The 18,737-nt window shown below is 35.5% G+C and overlaps 1 protein-coding gene across 1 annotated transcript in view; it reads left to right on the top strand.

Annotated features, from left to right (window-relative positions):
* Positions 1–18,478, top strand: part of ITGA4 (integrin subunit alpha 4) — a 34,613-nt gene extending 16,135 nt beyond the window's left edge. Inside the window, exons 12-28 of the mRNA XM_005152563.3 lie at positions 261–351; positions 1,377–1,422; positions 1,798–1,952; positions 3,742–3,896; positions 7,020–7,169; positions 8,560–8,636; positions 11,303–11,453; positions 12,221–12,319; positions 12,773–12,852; positions 13,180–13,266; positions 13,822–13,912; positions 14,532–14,639; positions 14,910–15,029; positions 16,444–16,563; positions 17,057–17,155; positions 17,328–17,447; positions 18,354–18,478. Of these exons, the coding sequence (XP_005152620.2) occupies positions 261–351; positions 1,377–1,422; positions 1,798–1,952; positions 3,742–3,896; positions 7,020–7,169; positions 8,560–8,636; positions 11,303–11,453; positions 12,221–12,319; positions 12,773–12,852; positions 13,180–13,266; positions 13,822–13,912; positions 14,532–14,639; positions 14,910–15,029; positions 16,444–16,563; positions 17,057–17,155; positions 17,328–17,447; positions 18,354–18,446 (1,842 nt within the window). The 3' untranslated portion in view covers positions 18,447–18,478. The remainder of the gene's footprint in view (positions 1–260; positions 352–1,376; positions 1,423–1,797; positions 1,953–3,741; positions 3,897–7,019; positions 7,170–8,559; positions 8,637–11,302; positions 11,454–12,220; positions 12,320–12,772; positions 12,853–13,179; positions 13,267–13,821; positions 13,913–14,531; positions 14,640–14,909; positions 15,030–16,443; positions 16,564–17,056; positions 17,156–17,327; positions 17,448–18,353) is intronic.
* Positions 18,479–18,737: the final 259 nt, after the last annotated feature.

Here is an 18,737-nt window from a genome sequence, read left to right as displayed (position 1 = left end):
AGACCATCTAAGGTACTTTAAAAGACTTCAGAATTAATCTGTAACAGAAAAAAATAATTGTTTTGGAGGCCTTAGATAGCATTTATGGGATATAACACTTGGCTGTAATTGAGGAATATTACTTTCAGAGGTATACTTTCACAGGTAAGCAAGTAACTGCCTTCAGCATCAGGAAGGTTGTGCTAACATTTTTCATTGGAGACTGCAACTCGGGTTAGCTTTCCAAGAATAATTCTCCCTTCTATTTTTTTCCTTCTCAGAGAATACAAGGACATCAACTCAGTAGCTCTTTAAGCATGTTTGGACAATCCATAGCAAGTGCAATTGATGTAGATAACAATGGTTATCAAGGTAAATTAAACAAGTTTGTTTATTTTTCATTTTTAAAAGAATAGAGATTGATGGGGAACAACTTTATCATGTTACTTGTTACTTTTAACAGAAGCAAAATCTGTTATTAAGGTGACGTATTACATGGTCCCTTTAGAGAAGAAAAAAAGGAAAAGAGCTTTTGCTGAGGTAGTTTTGATGGTCATCTAGCTATTATTTAAGGACTAAGAATGATGTAGTAGTAAGGTAATAGTGCACAACAGGAAGAAAAGTGTAATTTTTACTTTTATGCAACCATCTCATTGCTCATGTCACAACAGTTTAGGCACTGGATGCATGTTTGTTGTCCAGCCCAGTGTGCTAACCTAAAAAACCTTTCTGATGTTCACATAGTCTGGATTTTGCTAGGAATCACTGAGCTACTTGGCTCTCAGTTTGCATGAACAATGCATTAACCTGACTTGGGGCTCACAATGTTGGACTAAGAGTCTTGAGTTCTTGTGGGTATGACACTGAAGTGCTAATTCGGTGTAAAAATAATTTAGCTGGTTCTTAGTGTACAGTTGTATTAAACATATTGTCAAATTATGACATTTTTCAGAGAAGCATTATGTCAGGTCAGGTGTTGCCTGTCCTGCCCCTGAGGATGTGAGAACATAAATTGATGATGAACTGCATGTTCTGGCTCTGTTAACAGAAAAGCTATCCAGATTAATTTGTAATGCTTGGCTAAGAGGTAGTATGCCCGTGGCCTGCTGTCAGGTCACCTATTGCTTACTGGTCTGGGAGTCGCATCCTCAGATACTCACATTATCAATATCTGCAAGTCCAGCAAATTAGCACATAGCATTAATAGCGGACAAATATTGGAGAGGTCATATTCTAGACAGAAAACAGCTTTGAATATTACCATATGCTTTCTCATACATAAAGGACAAATTGTGCTTTAATGCTGAGCAAAAGGTGAATATGCTCCAAAATGCTTGCAACTGAGAAGTAATTCATGTTGACAACTTATGCTTATTGATCTATCTTTTTGTGTGCAGATGTAGCAATTGGTGCATTTCTCTCAGATTCTGCTGTGGTGCTGAGGTGAGATTGCTACATTTCCATTCTTTTAAAGGTTATACAATTTAACAGTATTTTTAAATGTAATTTGATAAAACACACTGATATATTTTAACGTCATGATAGTCTTCTTGGTGCGTTGAACTTCGGGCATTAGGCTCTAGAATACTGCTTAAACATTTAAGTAAGCACCCTGAGGGAAAAAGAAAATAGTGTTTGAAACTTCTTGAGCCAGCAGATAATGTGCACACAGCTATTTGAAGCTATCTGAAAAATGCAGGTAGCTTAAAAAATTACAAAATACAAAAATAGATTCTGTCAGAGGTTGTTAGGTTCTGCAGAGATTCTGAAAGCTATTTTGGAAGTGTTTTGTGAACATTGACTCTTCTCTATTTTTAGAACAAAACCAGTGGTAATTATTGATGCTTCTTTAAAACATCCAAGTTCAATAAATCGAACTAATTTAAACTGCATGGAAAATGACCAGCCTGCAGTCTGTATGCATTTGAAGATATGCTTTACCTATACAGGACGAGAAGTGCCTGGATATATTGGTAAGCTGTCTGGAAAAAACATCCAGCATATGTGTTCAATTTAAATTAACTTATTTACAGGATAATGTTATTGGTATTTAGTGGACCATTAATTAGTGATGTTAAAAGGGTGAGATATTGTGAGGATGAAGGTGGAACTCCCAAGTTGTCTATTGCAACAATGGTTTAATCTGAAGTTTTGATGAAAACCACTTTAGACAAACAAAGACTAATTTTTAGCTAGCATTGTGATAGAAAGAGTTCAGCTGGGGCTGTGCACAACCATGCAGTAATATTATAGGTTTTTGCAGCTGCTGCTAAAGCAGCAGCATCATTAGGTTAATTCAGGTACCTGAATTAACTTACCTAACAAGTGGTGATTGGATTCACACTCATGCTTCTGAGCTATGTTGTAATGATGCTATTTTAGATGGTCTCTTTCATAGCACCATAAGAACTAGGACCATCATTTTGACAGGTTTTCGAATGAGATGGTATGCCATTAGGGTTCACAAAGAATAAGAGCACACTTATTTTGTGAACACTTTCTTTTACATAGTTGCCCAGGGACTGTATTCTTGTTTTGCACAGGGCCCAACAGGAGTGTTTGTCTGAACTTTCCATATGCAAATGTATGGGCTATTGCTTTGCAATTAGGCAGGGAATTAATGGTGGGTGAATGTCTTAATGTAGAATCAAATGGATTATTCAGCATGATACTCCCATGTCCTCTAAAAGCAGTCCTTCCAGACATGGACCAAACCATATGGGACCACTGTAGGATTTGGTCTTCCACTTAGTAATGGAGAAAAAACATTCACTTCATAAAGCATCTCAAGCACCTGATCATACAATTATGGAACATTATGCAAAAGAGGGAGTTCTACCATAATTCCTGAAAAATATATCTTGTATTTTATATAATGCATATTTTGCTTTTGGCACAAACTGACATTGCTTGAAGCAGTATCTATTGGAGGGCATATTCATGGTGAACTTATTTAAAATAATGTACTGTCTAAATTTGATTGTATTACTTGGGTGCTTTTAATCTACTTGGCATATAAGCTATTTGTAAGCTGCAACCAGGTCTACAAATACATGGTATATAAAACTAAATTTTTTAAATCTTCTGTATGAAAATATACAATATCCTTTGGGAATACCTTACAGAGAACACATCAAACAATGAACTGCAAAGTTTCAGGTTCAGGTCTTTTAAAATTCATATCTATTGTGAAGATGAGCAGTCAGACTGGTTTGGCCTGGCTGGATTTGAATGTGACTTTGAACTGAAAGAGAAAAGACTAGAGGAAATTCTAGATATCCTAGCTCTGCTTTTGGCAGAGATTAAGAAGTAATACATCAGTAATGCTCTGAAAATTATTTACAATTTATTATCATAGCAGTTCATGTTAAGTTGAAAAGAACTGTGAAGTTAAACAGTATTCATCAGTGTCTGCTGACTTAATCTGTTTGTTGAAATTTAGTGTCAGCCCTGTAAGTAAGTGGAGCAGTTTTTCTTTAAATAGATTCTGGTAGAAAACTATATATATAATTTGACAAAACTAACCCTGATGTAAAAGCATGTTTCAGGGATCAGTCATGATGCAGTCAACTTTCAAAGGACTAGAAGTGTTCATTAGGTATGGATTTATGTCAGAGTTTTTAAGCAGAGCATTTCATATTACAGAACATAACTTAAGGAAGTGAGTCAGAAGATGTGATTTCTATCATAAATTCATGGATATTATAACACTGAAAGTTTTTATAACTTATTTTCCCTGGACTGCTTTATTTTATTTTACAGTGCTGCTTTATAATCTGAGTGTTGATGTGAACAGAAGAGTGGATACACAAGCAAGATTTTACTTTTCCTCCAACGGAACATCAGATACAATCTCAGGAAACGTAAAGATTTACAGCAAGAATACTGCCTGCAAAGATCATCCAGCATTTATGAGGGTAATATGATTTTGAGTATGTATTACCCTGTAAATCCTTTGTTCTCCTTTGAAAAGCACACCTGCTGCAAAAGAACCAATTATGTTTACAATTGCATCACATAATTTTGGAAGTAAAATATTTGTGTTCATAAATTCCACAGTTAATATATTTTAATTCTGAAGCTTTCTCAGCTTTCTGTGGGGAAGTCAGTCTGCCATCATTTATGTCAGTGAAGAATGCGCATAATCATCATCACAGTAATGAAGTAGGACATGAGCAGTTTTGACATTTTTTCACTCTTTTTATGGATAACAGATCATAGATTGATGCCTATATGGAACAACCAACAAGATAGGGTATAACATAATTTTCTGCTGAACATTTTTGATGGAACTTTCCTGTGTACTCATTAACGTAAAATCTTTGAACTTGTAGTTACACAGAGAAAATGTTTATTATTTTGTCATTTTTAGCTATTTCAAAGAGTACATGTATGGTTTTGCTCCCCTTTTTACTGAGTAGGTGAGGTAGACTTGCCTGATAAGGAAACAACCTGTTCCTGATCCATAGGAAGTGAAATGAAGATGATTGGTAGAAGCAAGTCTGTAATTACAGGTTTATAGTATGGTCTGGTTTGTGCATTTTTTGCAAGCAGCCAAATGCTAGCAGGGTTTGAAGAACAACACTTGCTTGGAGTTGTTTGATTTTTCTCCTGCAAGGGTTGCAACACTCACCAAGAAAAATACTCAGAGCATCAACAGGTAGAAACAGGGTAGGAATAGTGCTCACGATAGTTTCATGAATGAACTTAGAGCCAATCAATAAGAATGTGCACTGTGCTGGAAAGTAATTTCTCTATTCCTCTGCTCACAAAAGAGAAGCCTGTACAGATATATCTTTCCCCTGGACATACCAACCTGAAATCTGGACCAGATTAGTGGTGACGGTGGTTACTTTCTCTGTGAAGGGGTAGAGGCAACTTTGTTGTAGAAGGAATCTGCTAGTGGGAATGCTTCAGAGAAGAAGCCACAGAGGTGGAAGTGCTGCCAGGGCAAGTGGGCATTTGGCAGGAGGCTGCTGGAGGCCTGCAAGGTGTCAGATACGCAGACAGGCTTGTACCAGCATCAGATAATAGAGGTGATACCAGCTACTCAGCAGGAGGAATTTTGCTGTTGGTTTCTCCGGAAGTAGAGTTTGATCCAACAGCAACCATCCTTTTAAGCTGAGGATGGTACTGACTTGGAGGTAGTTAAGAATCTAGCCAGTAAGAACTGTAATAGTAGTCTCAAAGTCACTGTTGCCCTGGAGGAAATGAACCATGCTTGGCATATCCTTCTGAATGAGGGACCAATCTAGAGCATAAGAACAACTGCAAACAGGACATAGGTATTTTTAAGGCCATTCACTGGTCAAGAAAAACTGGATCACTTTTATTCTTTCTTAGAAGCTTGCTAATTGCAACAAAAATTTTGGAGAATAAATGGGAAGAACTTGACATCCTAAACCATAATCAAAGGCTAAAAACTAGTGGACGCAGAGGAATCACATTTTTTTACACTCAGAAAAAAAATAGACTTACCACCTCTAAGACCATAGCTAAGGGGAAAAGAATTTAAAGAAATACCAAGGCCAGGAAATATTTAGATGTAAGAGGAAACAAGCCTAGCCTTTTCTTTAAAATCCTCAAGGTAGCAATTCTGTGACCTTTTGAAACCAGCATGTATTAGGATGATTGGTGTGGCTGATCCTGCACAGAGGCTGGGAAATGGACTCAATTCTCTACAGCTAAAAAAAAAAAAACCTGCAGGGGAAAAGTCTTCCATGTATTTTTCTTCTTCCTTCCTTTCTCTTGCCTTTTGTTTTTGACACCATTAGAAGCCTTCATGACAAAGCTTCAGAGTAGAAAGCAGAGCTTACATTATCCACTGGTAAATAGTCCAGACACAGCTCTACTGGTCCTTGCACCTAAGTGAATGTTACTTACAGAAGCAATAGCAAATTGCCGCTTACTTTTAAGAGTTTTGTAAGCCAAGAGAGATTTGACTGACAGCTGACCTTATGTACCAGCATCAGTAGATATTTGTGTAGGAGCAAGGATAAGATTTGGCTTATCACTTCCTGTAGTCTTCTTTTTCCTCTATATAATTCAATTTCCTTTTTAATTCTTAATTAATAGCTTTATAAGCATCTCCTTTCACCCATTGAGGTTTCTGTACTGTATGAAGCTCCTAAAGTTAAGTAAGTGTGAATGTCTGTCAAGCACAGTCCTTGCAAGAGACAAAGTACGTTTTATGTATTTTGAGTAAAGACTAATTAATAGCTAATTAGTGTAATGGCAGTAATATAAAGCAGATGCAGAGAAGACCTTGTGGAAAATGATTATGAATATATGATTTGGCCAAAGCAGGCTTGCAGATAAGAATTAAAGTAGTGGCCATGTGGAGGGACAATCAGTGTCTGTCTGTCTCCTACACTTAGGGACTAATTTAATCAGGTTTGCTATTGTTAGTACTTGGTGTTTCAAGCTGTTCAATTTTCACAAGTAGGCAGTTTGGGCTCTGGTCTGCAACATTCCTACACAGTCAAGCCTTCATGTACGAAATGGTCATTTACTGAGGAGTTGCATCTTTTTAATACAGCATAGGACACAAAGAGGCAGGAAACTAAAATGCAGTCATGACCTGATTTACTGGTCCTGTGAGAGAACTCCTTTTGATTTCATACAGAAAAATCCCTGGGTTTTGTCTGGCATTATTCCACTGGTTAACTTTCATCAGTTTCAGCCAACTTTTTCCTATTTTTCTCTTTGTGCAGTACAGCATTTCATGGGTAAGACAGTATTATTACCAGAAATAGGTTCATTAATTGAATAAGACTTCTTTTAATAAAAGAATCTTCCATTCGGAAATGCCAGACTCTGTCTTTGATTGATTGTGCTTTTCTGTGTTTCTAATTACCTCTTCCAGTGACAAAGATTTCTGGAAAAGTATGTAAGCCGTATGGCATGTGAAATTATTCTACATGTAAAATAAAATAAGTGTTCCTGTTTAAGTTAGTTCTAGGGAACCTTATAATCTTTGAAACATAAGCACACATGTCTTGTTTTATATGATTAACTCATTAGGTTTCCAATTTTCATAGAAAGATGTAAGGGATATCTTGACTCCTGTACATGTTGAAGCAAGTTATCAGCTGGGGCATCATATTCTACAAAAGAGAAATAGTCAAGAATTTTCACCACTTCAACCTGTTCTTCAGCGGAGGAAAGAGAAAGATGTTATCGTAAGCAAGGTTAGTGTATGAGTTTTCTTTTTTTTTTCCAACACAACAAGTAAATACTCATGTTTTAATCTTCAGTGAAAAAAAAGCTTCACACATCCATAGCATGTGAAGGAATGCATTTTCCAGACCAGCATCTAGTGCCTTGGTCTTAATTATTAAAACTATATGCAAAAAAATGCCTAATCTGTCATTTAAAAAAAATATTTGTAGAACTGGTATAAAATTTTTATTATGGTTAAAAAAAAAAGTTATGTGTGAGAACTTGCAAGAATACATAATATTATATACCTCAGAACACACAGGTATGAAATTTGGTCTTTGAAGTATCAATACTTTTTCAAGTAAACAGGATGAGTCACTTTCCAGTATAAAGATTAATCTTTAAAACTGTGTTGGTATTAATCTTGAAGTGTTCTGATGATGTTGCTGAAATACTACTGTTTACTGTTAGGGTGGTGAGGCACTGGAATGGGTTGCCCAGGGAGGTTGTGAATGCTCCATCCCTGGCAGTGTTCAAGGCCAGGTTGGATGAAGCTTTGGGTGATATGGTTTAGTGTGAGGTGTCCCTGCCCATGGCAGAGGGGTTGGAACTAGATGATCTTAAGGTCCTTTCCAACCCTAACTATTCTATGATTCTACTAGTTCTGTGAAGGTACTGCACGTTTTCCACCACAAAATCTGTGGAGGCGGAAAAGTGTATTCTGTATCCTTAAATGAGTATGAGATTAAATTATTAAAAAAAAAAAAGCCAAAACCAAAACAACTTAGTTAACAGATATAAGAGAAAGTCAGGATGCTCTGAATTTTTAACTACTGAATGGTCATAGATTTGACTTTTCACTAACACTGAGCTTCATGTAATTCCGATACTATCAGAACTCTGAGATATGTATCTGTTCTTTTCTTCCTTTTCATTTTCATTCAGAATTTTGTTTGAGAAACCACAGGGTTAAAGAGGGTGTTGTTGAATATAGTGACATAAACGTGCTCTGTAGCATATTGATAACCAAGGCACAGACACATGTGGCACACAGTGTCTCCAGTCTCATCAAACCTTATTTGCAGTATGATAAGTAACCTTTGTGTAATGGAACTCTCTTGCAAAAGTTAATGTGCTGTGTCATACAAGAGACTGCAGACTGTTCTGGATTCTCTAAAATGCTTTACCCTTTCTAAGTACGATGTTTAAAAAATCAGCTGAACATACACCCACTGGTTTAACTGAGACACAGGCATGTGTTTGGTAAATGGCAAGTCATAGCCTGATTAGTTTTAGGAGCAAGAGCTATTAGCCAGTTCCATGTACTGGGTAATAGGCAATAGGTTTCTTTGGAAGTACTTTTACTCACTATAATATGTATAACACACTAAAGTGCCCTTTTTTATTTGTCTTTTATAGTTTGTTTTTGCAAGGTTTTGCTCCCAAGAAAATTGTTCTGCTGACTTGACTGTTTCTGGGAAAATTGCTTTTCCAAAGTAAGTATAATGTGGCTTTCATTATTCTCTTTTGAAAGAGGTTCAGTAAAATTTTATCTAAATTATTTCTTAATCCTGTGTGTTAAAAACATTAATTTTCAGAAGTAGACTATGGATATGAGGAGTGAAACTGTGAAGAATATTTTAAAATTGTAAATCTTCCAGGAAATGCAACAGAAATTTGTAAAATTGAAGAACTGTCTTGCATCATTAGCATACTTTGAAGCTCATAAAACAGATCTTCACAAAAAGGCAAACTTGTATTCTACACTTCATATATGACTGGGCTAGGATGAAGGGCACAATACGTACTCAATATGTAGACATCATAGCTATGGTAAAATTGACAAGCTGTCACTTATTTCTGCTGCTCTTATGAAGACATTGTACTTGCACTGTCGAAAGAAGATACTTTGGTTTTATACTAAGACATTGCTATATTTACTATTTCAATTACCAATTAATTAAATGGCTCTTTTCCCTTATTCATCTTTTGGGGTTTATACTGCTGATTGAGACACCAGATGGTTGAGTATTATGTGAGGTTCAGACTTCTTTTCCTTACATGAATTAGATTTCATTTTCCTAAATTAATTTTGTTTTGTGATCTTTTTTTTTCTCATTAACACCCCTAATTTTTTTGACATACCCTTCAATGTGTTTCAGTTTTCCCATTCTTTCCAATTTAGGTATCATATTTAAATCCTGTATTATACAAGATAATTAGTGCACTTTCAAAGTATTTAAATACGGTTATTATTGTCTTGCAGAATTTGTATTACACCAAGCAATACTAAGTATATACACTTTGATTCAGCACCATCTTTTGAAAGTTTTAAGCCATGTACCATCGTTTCTAATCAGAATTAATTTTAATTGTATAAGTTATATTTTGTCATCACAACCTTTTTCTTTATTGAATATTATCCTTCAAAGCCAGAAATATGGGTTGTTTGTATGCAAAAAGAGAAATTGTACCTGTTGTAAAGCTCAGCTTGCTAGGTATTTTGTGTGTGACCTGGATTTTCTTGTGTAATTCATCACCTTTAAAGTTGATTCTACTTTAAACGAGATACTACATTAAACAACCTAAAATGATACCAGAAGATGCTGACAAACCCATAATGCTGATTAATCACACCTATGTGATCCTAAGCACAAGCTTTTTCATCTTCACAGATTTCAGAATAAGATTAGTATCTTTCTGCCTACTTTAATGCATAGCCTGTAGCATGAGTCTGAAGCCCTTTTATTTTCTTCGGCTTGAAGGTTATTTTATTTCAACAGTCATAAACTTCTCAGACAGACTGGGCAGCATTTCCATTGCCATTACTGATGCAATAGTGTAAGGACTTCAAAACTCGTAAGAAAGGAAAACAGATTACAGTGTACCTGCTTGGCATCAGGTTATCAGCAGCAGATTTTCAGTGTAAATAAGGCTAAATATCTTGATAAAGTGTGAAGTATCACCTTGAATTACACTGGGCCCATAGAATCTCAATTAAAAACTAGTTAGCTGTGAAGCATTAATTTATTTTGTCTAGACAGGATGCATTCATTATCCTTTAACAGCAAAGCAAACACTTTTAGTCTTAAAAGAATGAAATCAAATAGGAATGTTAAAGTAATGCTTTACTTACTGAGTTGAGGCTTCATGTATACACTATCATGTTTTGTTTAAATTGTTTAGATTTTGGCCTGCTCTGTAAATTTCCAGTCCACATCATGCATTTTTTAATGAAGAATGAAATATGATTACCAGGGAAAAGCTCTAGTTCAGCTTTGTTGTAGTCCCAGATGTGCACCTGGTGCTTTTGTGTACTTGTGTGTTAAGCTGGGAGGCATCTTCGTGACAGCAGCTTGTTAATGAGCTTAGCTTTAATGAATAGAAGATGGCTGAACAGTAAACATGTAACTAGTAAAAGAACTTTAAAATTTAACCTAAACCTAATCAAGCAACTGAAATGTTAACGTTGTGTTTTTCTTTAATTTGCTTTTGTCTTGGAACCTATCTGCTTATGTCGTGCTTTTACCTTCTGTTGCTTTTCTAAGTGCCAGCTTCTTTCCCAAAGGTGTTCAGTGACTAATGTTTTGGTTTCCAGCCAAAATATCTGATAAATGTCTCTTTCTAGACAGCCTTTCTACAAGTCTTAATTAAACTTTAATGTCAAGCTGAAGTTTACTTTTAGCCCCCCACAGGTTGTCTATACTCGTAACATGATTACAGAATACTGCATAGATCATAAGACAGGCATGTTCATTTGCCGTTTTTGTAACCTGCTTCGTGGTACTTCAATATATACTTTGAGTACAAAGAGTGAATTCGAAAATAATGTTTGAAAAAACTGCAGCAGTAGCAAATTGTTGTTCTTGGTTGTGAAGGAAAGGACCCATCTTGTAAAAGCCAGAAGCACAACTGGTCTGACACCAGTTTTCTTGCTCTTGCGTTGATAACCTCAAGCCTTAAAAAGGACAATGCTGAAATCGACTGGTGTAACTGGTGTAGTACCTTCAGTTACAGGACTGAGTAAAAACTTTCCCAGTGATCTCTAGCTGGACATGTCAGAACCAAATAAAATTAACTGAAAGAGCAGTGGAGGGAAATTTTTGCATGCAAGCTGTATATAGAATTACTTTTCACTTACATTATAATTAAAATTTTATAGGCCTCATGATAAGAAAACATATCTTGCTGTTGGAAGTATGAAGACTCTATTGTTGAACGTTTCTCTGCTCAATGCTGGAGATGATGCGTATGAAACTGTTCTCCACATTCAAATCCCTAAAGGTCTTTATTTCATCCGAATTTTAGAATTGGTAAGAACAAAAGAATTTGTCAAACATGAGTCCTTTGAGATTTTCCTTTTTCAGCCAGAAATTATGTCAATGGATTATTAAGTTTCTTTAGATACTGACAAGCCTACACACACTTCCTCCTCCCTAAAATACTGACAAAACTCCAGTTATTAATTTCTGATATTTATAGCTACCTAAACCATGTGTAACTTAATCAGTACAGGTGACTTAAATCATTTCAATAACAGGATGTGATGGTAACAACTAAAAGTAAGAAAGAAAAAAAAAGTTTTCTAAAAGTATTTCAGGATCTTAAGGTCCTTTCCAACCCTAACCATTCTGTGATTCTATGTTATGGGTACTTTTTGTGCTTTCATGCTTTCAGTGATCACAAAGATCTCTGAATCTGCCATTTTTCACAGTTACAGTCTTACGAAGAAGTAGCAAAGCTAATTGTTCTCTCTTTCTGCCTTTTTAAAATAACTGTGTAGAATCCCCCTGACACCTTTCAGAGGTTGGCTTTAAACTTGAGTGGGTCTGGGTGTGATGCATGTGCCTTAGCTTCACTATTAGCAAACAGACGATGAAGTAACAGGATACAGTAATAAATACAAGGATACATTAAAGCAGTAATGAATAATATGACTGCTGTGTATATCTGCATCAGTGAAATAACAAACACATATTTCAAGGAAGTATAAACCACCCAATTTCAGCATGTGCATGTATTGTGAAATGGGGGGGGGGAATAAAGGTGTTAATGATTAACAAGTTGTCCTTCGTTTTAGGAAGAAAAACAGATACATTGTGATGTATTAGATAAAGAAATTCATGCAGTGAAACTTGAGTGCAGCGTTGGTTGTTTATATGTAGATCAGAAATCAAAGGTAAGCTGTGTATGGCTATGTATGAAGTTCTAGCTTTAAAAACACCCTAAATATGTTGGAAGGTTTTTCAGGGAGGGGAAAAAAACCTTGTTTCTCAGAACCAATCCTTCATTCCTACTAAGGTCTTTTATTATGTTGGTGTCCAATGCTCTCTACTACTTTTAAAATCAGTTGCCTAAACACTTTCTGGAGTAATTCATTAAGGGACAACATTGTTTGCATTATGCATCAACTGATTGTGCTTGGTTCACTAGACAAGTGAACTCACTATGGCTGTGAACAGATGTGTTAGGTCAATAAAAAGGAGCAGAAGACTCATAGAGCAAGTATTTTCTTAGTTCTGAGTGTTTTTTACAACAGGAAATTCTAAATGAGTTCAAAAAGATGCTTTTATTTAAACTCTGTTAAGACACACTATAATGTGGTATAAAGAAATTTTTATTTATTCTACAGCTGGATTTTAGTTTTCTCTTGGATGCAAGCTCGTTTACCAGAGCAGAAGATGACCTCAACATCATCATTAATGCTACCTGGTAAAGTCCAATGAAAAATACTACTAGCTTTGGAAAACAGAGGAGGGAACACTGGAAAGACTTAGCAAAGCACAACTGCAAGAAAGCACAAGGGTTGCAAATTTGTAGAGAAGGAGAAAATTACAAAAAAAATCCAGATAATAGATATTTAAGTAATGAGCTGGTTTCTGCCTGTGCAAAATTTTACTTTTTTAGAAAAAATATTTTTGTTTTAAAAACCTGTAAGTCTGTTTTAATATTTATGTTTACTATTTGTTTACAGAAGTAATGTGTAGTGTGTGATGCTGCATTTGTTATACTCATTTTTCTCTCATTCCATTTTTATAGTAAAAATGAAGATGGGAGCATGTTGCTGGATAACACACTAACTTTAGCTATACCTCTAAAATACGAGACTGAGTTAAATGCACATGGGTAAGTCAGCTATTGCTATACCTGCATATCTGTAGAACTGTTGCCTTGTTACTTTGTACAAAGCTTTAAGCAGAAGTGTGGTGCAGCTGAAAATTCCTGGTAATAAACTGGCACAGCTATCTTGGGGTCTGGCCCATACACTTCTGACATCTTCTTTCCAGTACTGTGAGATGACACCAGTGATAGCTGTGGTGCTTTGATCTTGTCTCTTGACTAGCATTTTTTTAAGAACTGGAACATTTTTTTTATTGAAAGGTATTTAATAACAGCACAGCAGATCCTCGGATTCCTTGCTTAACATGGACCAGATTCTGGGTGTGTTGTGGGGTATAGTTTTGGAAGAGGATTTATGAATATGTCTGTTTGGGGTTTTTTTGTGCTTTTAAGAGGAAAAAGCACAAAGGTAGAGGACTTCTACTCAGTGTTCCCAGATTTACTTACATGCAAACTTGTGTATTTCCTTAGAACCAATCTTACTGAACATACCACAAAACAGAAAGCTAAGTGAATGATTTTTAGCAATTATATTAATAAAAAACTTCTAAACCATTGTAGGTTCGTATCACCGCCTTCGTTTGTGTATGGAACAAATGAGAAAGATTCCCCACTTACGTGTATGAAGGAGAGTATCAACTTCACTTTCCATGTAAGAGTTCTCCCTTGTCAACTTTGTTATCCTTGTTTTGAAGGTTAAAACTTACATTTCCAATGTGTCTAAAGACAATCTGCACATTCACTAAGGGAAGTGTTGAAGAGTGCAAGGGAATGGTGAGCAACTTCTGTACATCAGTGATGGGAAGTAGCTGTTAGTCCCTCTTTAAACACTTTTTTTTGTTCTGGATAATCTTCCACTGAGTGGTCAGAATAAAAATACTTTGCAGAAGCAGGATTGAAAGAGCTAGAGCAGTTCTGACTTGCCAATTCTTTCATTACAAAATACTTTAAAAATAATTAACTTATGGTAAGAAAAGGAACTAGGAGCTCCTTATAAGAGGATCTGTAAGGCATCATTTAATCTCTCCTAGTTCCTGTTGCATATTCTCCTGGAAGGTGGTCTGTATGACCTTGAAGTAGCATCGCAGATTAGCACTGCTTGCTCATTTGGTGCAGAGGAGCAAAGAGTTCAGGAAGTCTACACAATGAATAAAGCAAAATGTTACAACTCTTACCAGAATCCATTTTCATGATAGCACAGCAATGCAAGTGCTACCCCATTCTGTTAGGTTTTATGTACTTATACTCTTTATAACTTTCTCCTCCTCAAGGTTATCAGTGCAGGACCAAGCATGGCTCCAAATACAACCTTAGAAATAATGATACCTAATGCTTTTCCACCCAATAACTTCAGATTATTCAACACATTGGATATCAAGGTAAGCACAGGTTACTCGATATAATTTTATTAGCTATATGAATTCTATTAAAAATTGAAGCAGAGCACAGCAGAACTAGGTACTAATATGGGCTCAGGTTCTTAACTGTGGTGAAGGAGAGTGAACAGGAAATTCTTCAGTCCCATGTGTTTTATAATTCTGAAGGTAGAATTTACATTCCTTTTGAGCTTCTGACCTTTCAGAAATCTGTATTCTGCTTAGTATCTGATGTTTAAATTCTAACAGTGATGATGATGTTTTTGTTTCCAGACAACAGTTGGAGAGTGCTCCTATAATAAACATTCCAGAAACTGTAGTGTGGCAGAAAAAAATGAAAATATATTAAAAGATGTTGTCACTTTCTTTTCAAAGCCTGCTAAGAGACAAATGGTAAGCTCTCTCTTTTAGCATCAGTGGGAAGTAAATGACTGCATGAATGAGCCTTAAGACAACAGTATCTCTTACATAATGAGGTCACCAGAGCAGTCTTCCAAGGATTTGTGGTGGGACCTGTGATAAGTTCAGCATAGTCATAAATGACTTCAGTGAAAGAGGTGAGAGCTCAGATGAGAGAGTTGATTAATGACACATCACTGAAGTCAGTTTAGATGACAGTCACCTACAAAGAACTTCCAAAGGCTTATGCAACAGAATGAGTGGGCAAACAGAATGGCATATGAAATTCAAATCAGAAATTATGCATGGGGGGGAAAAAAGAGAGTCTTAATTTTAATTACATGAAGTATGCAGATCAAATATTCATTGGCTTCTTCACACCAAAATTGTGCCATCAACTGTCAAAAATGGGAGCCAAGTTATTTAAAAACATAACAAAGCAAAAAAAAAAAGGCAAAAGTAGTACTTATGGTGGAACTTTTTACAGAAGGGTGCTGTGAATGCTAATAATAAATGAATTCCAAGGGGGGCTATACAAGTTAATGGAACTGAAAGTCATTAAGAATTTAAAAATATAAGGAAATATTTTTTGGCTCAGGACATCCTTAATAAAACTATTTGGGAGGCTGGAAGAATATTGTACATGCCTGCCCTGTCCACACACATCCTTCTGTATACCTGCTTACAGACCCTGCTGGAGATTTGAGACTTGATTATGTAGTAGTCCAAACCAGAAATGCTATTATAGTGTTATATTTTGAGGGTTAGTTGTCATAGACATTTGTGTCCTGCAATTTGTATTTGATGAAGTACAATTTTGTTTAATATTTTCATCTTATAAAGAAGCTGGACACTTTAAAATGTTAATTAGGGACTTCAAGTAAGCACAGTACCAGGAACATCAACCAATGATTGAGACAGCCTGCACTAGAATATCAAATCAGAACTAAGGCAGTGCAGTCTTGGACAAGGAATATACTCATGTATAGACTTGCTTTTTTTTGTCTAATCCAAACATGAGAGAAATGCTACTAGCTGTCAGTGTACAATCAGTTGTGCTATTTATACTGGATATAATATAGTCACTGTCATTTATTATTCTTGATAAAAGCTTAATTTGACATAACAGGGTAAAAAAATCCCGCATATAACCAAATTGTGACAGTTGTTCTTTTTCAGCCTAAAAAGTTTTGTATTTTTGAGAAAATGAAATTGTTCAGTAACAATTAGGCTGGTCCCTTGTACTGTTCCTTTAGCACCTGTGGATTGACAATGGTGAATGACAACCACCCTGACTTTTCAGGAACAAACATGGGTCTTTTTCTTTTATATAGTTCCTGAGTGCCTTTCATACTAAGATTACAAATGCTGATAAACTGAAGCTTTACTCTTTCCCTCCCTTCTACAGTACTGCATGAAAAATGACAACTTTTGCTTACAAATATATTGCAAGCTTGGAAACATGGAAAGTGGAAAAGAAGCAACCATTCAGTTGTATCTGGAGGCAACTCCTTCACTTTTAGAAATGGTAAATTCTCATGCTTAAGGAGAATATTTCAAGTCTTATTTGCAGTATTCTCTGTATATAAATTCTAGGTATTAATATATATTTGCAAATAGTATGATTAAATCTAAATCCAAACCTATTACTTTTTCCATGTTAAGCCCCAAGGTGATATATGAAAAATGAAAACCACTGAAAAATATGTATTTTAGATTATCACTCTATTATTTAGTGTGTATTACTTTGCCCTTTCTGGCTGGGTTGTGTAGGATTGGGATTTAACTTCAACCTATAATTGTACTTTTCTAAGAAAAGCAGCATAGATGTGGATTTAAGTAAAATCCAACTGGGCTTAATTCCAGTTTCTGGTACTAATTTGTTTTGTGATCAGAGAAAAGCACCACTGTGTGTTTGTGTGAGATTCTGTTTCTGGGAGCTGCTGTGTTACCATTTTTGCTGGATAGGACTTAATGTGTTGAAGTTATTTTTTATAAAACAGGATTTTTTTTTTAATTAGGATGATGCATCAGCATTGAAGTTTGAAGTAAGAGCAACAGCCTCACCAGAAAAAAATGCAAAAGTTATTGAAGTACACGAGGACAAGCAAGTTGCATATGTAAGAAATTCTTTTAATGGATTTATGATAAAATCGTAGAATTCTATACAAGTCTATGCACAGGCAATGAATATAGTCTTGATTACTTAAGAACGTAATAAATTTTCCTGGTTTGTTTTAGTATTTTTTAGGGAAAAAAATATCAGAACTGATGTTATTTTCTGCTTTCCAGGTCTATTTGGAAGGAGTGCACCACCAAAAGCCCAAATACCATGTTACTGTGCTAATAATTGGAACAGGCTTAATAGTTGGTGTTGCCTTGTTTTTGCTTCTTTCATTTATATTATGGAAGGTAGGTTTTCAGTGTTTCTCAGTTGTTCTCAAGTCAGGAATTCACCGTTGGTGGATCTTTGGAGCTATTAATGCAAGTTAAATGATAAATGATATTTTATTGCTATCTGTCCTTTCTAAAGAAACATAATTCCTTCTGCAACTTGTGGTTTTTTTTCAGAATACTCTTCCATTATCCTTTATCTTATACATCTTATGTAGATGTATTCTACATTTTCCGATAATCAACACCACACAAACCCTTTCCTGTAATTTATATGACATCTCATGTTTGCAACTGATTTATATAACTTACTGATATATAATCTAATGATATCAAGTGGATCATTTCTGTGGGATGGTGCTGGTCATAGTTTAAAACCAAACCGCACAGAGCTCATTCACTCACTCCCCGCCCTCGCTCCCCCAGCTCCCGGAGAGTTAGGCTTTCCACACTAAAAGCCACTTGACAGGTGATGACTAATAGTCTACAACATTGTTTCATGCCAAAAGAAGAAGCTCACTATTTTAAACTGCAACATGAATGCTAAAATGCGAGTAAGAAATTAACTTCTCTACCTATCTGTAGACCTCCTCCATCCATTATTTTTCTCAGGGAAGTATAAAAGTGAAACAAATTTAACAGAAAAGTTTTATCACCATTTCACATTTAAAAAAATACTGGATTCCGTGGACTGTTACAGGTCACAAGCCCACACATCCTTACTCCTTGCAGGAGAGTATTAGCCTCCCAAAAAGTAAAAGAAAAAGCAAACCCACTTTTTCATTGAAGAGTATCACTTGATAATTTGTTACAATAAAGCAAGGGCAAATACCAGATATATGCATTTTATTTTAGTTCTTCTTTTACGGTTTAATTTGATAACTCAGATTTGCTGACAACAATTTCCAAAATCTTGTCTTTCAGATTGGCTTTTTCAAAAGGCAATACAAACAAGTCCCTCAAGACAAGAACAGAAGAGAGAGCTGGAGTTTCACAAGTGGGAACAAAGATGGCTAAGATGGCAAATAAATGTTTGATTTTAAAATGAAGACTTGCAGATTCAAGTTAATTTGCAGGAGAAACATCAGAAACAAGAAATTGGTCTTGAGCTTACTCACCCTTTCAAAATGCATTTTGTTTCCTTGAACTCTATGGAGGACTATACCGTAGAGCACTCTTGCTTTTCTAATATGAAAATGTTAAACCAATTTGTTTTGAAGTCTTACAGTAATATTTGAAATGCCATATATCTATCTGGCTTCAAACAGACAGAAGAACACTAAAGATAAAGAGGAGAAGAATTACTTA

Source organism: Melopsittacus undulatus, chromosome 8 (genome assembly GCF_012275295.1).
Source record: "Melopsittacus undulatus isolate bMelUnd1 chromosome 8, bMelUnd1.mat.Z, whole genome shotgun sequence".
Lineage (NCBI taxonomy): Eukaryota > Metazoa > Chordata > Aves > Psittaciformes > Psittaculidae > Melopsittacus > Melopsittacus undulatus.
This window is presented reverse-complemented; position numbering and strand designations above follow the sequence as displayed.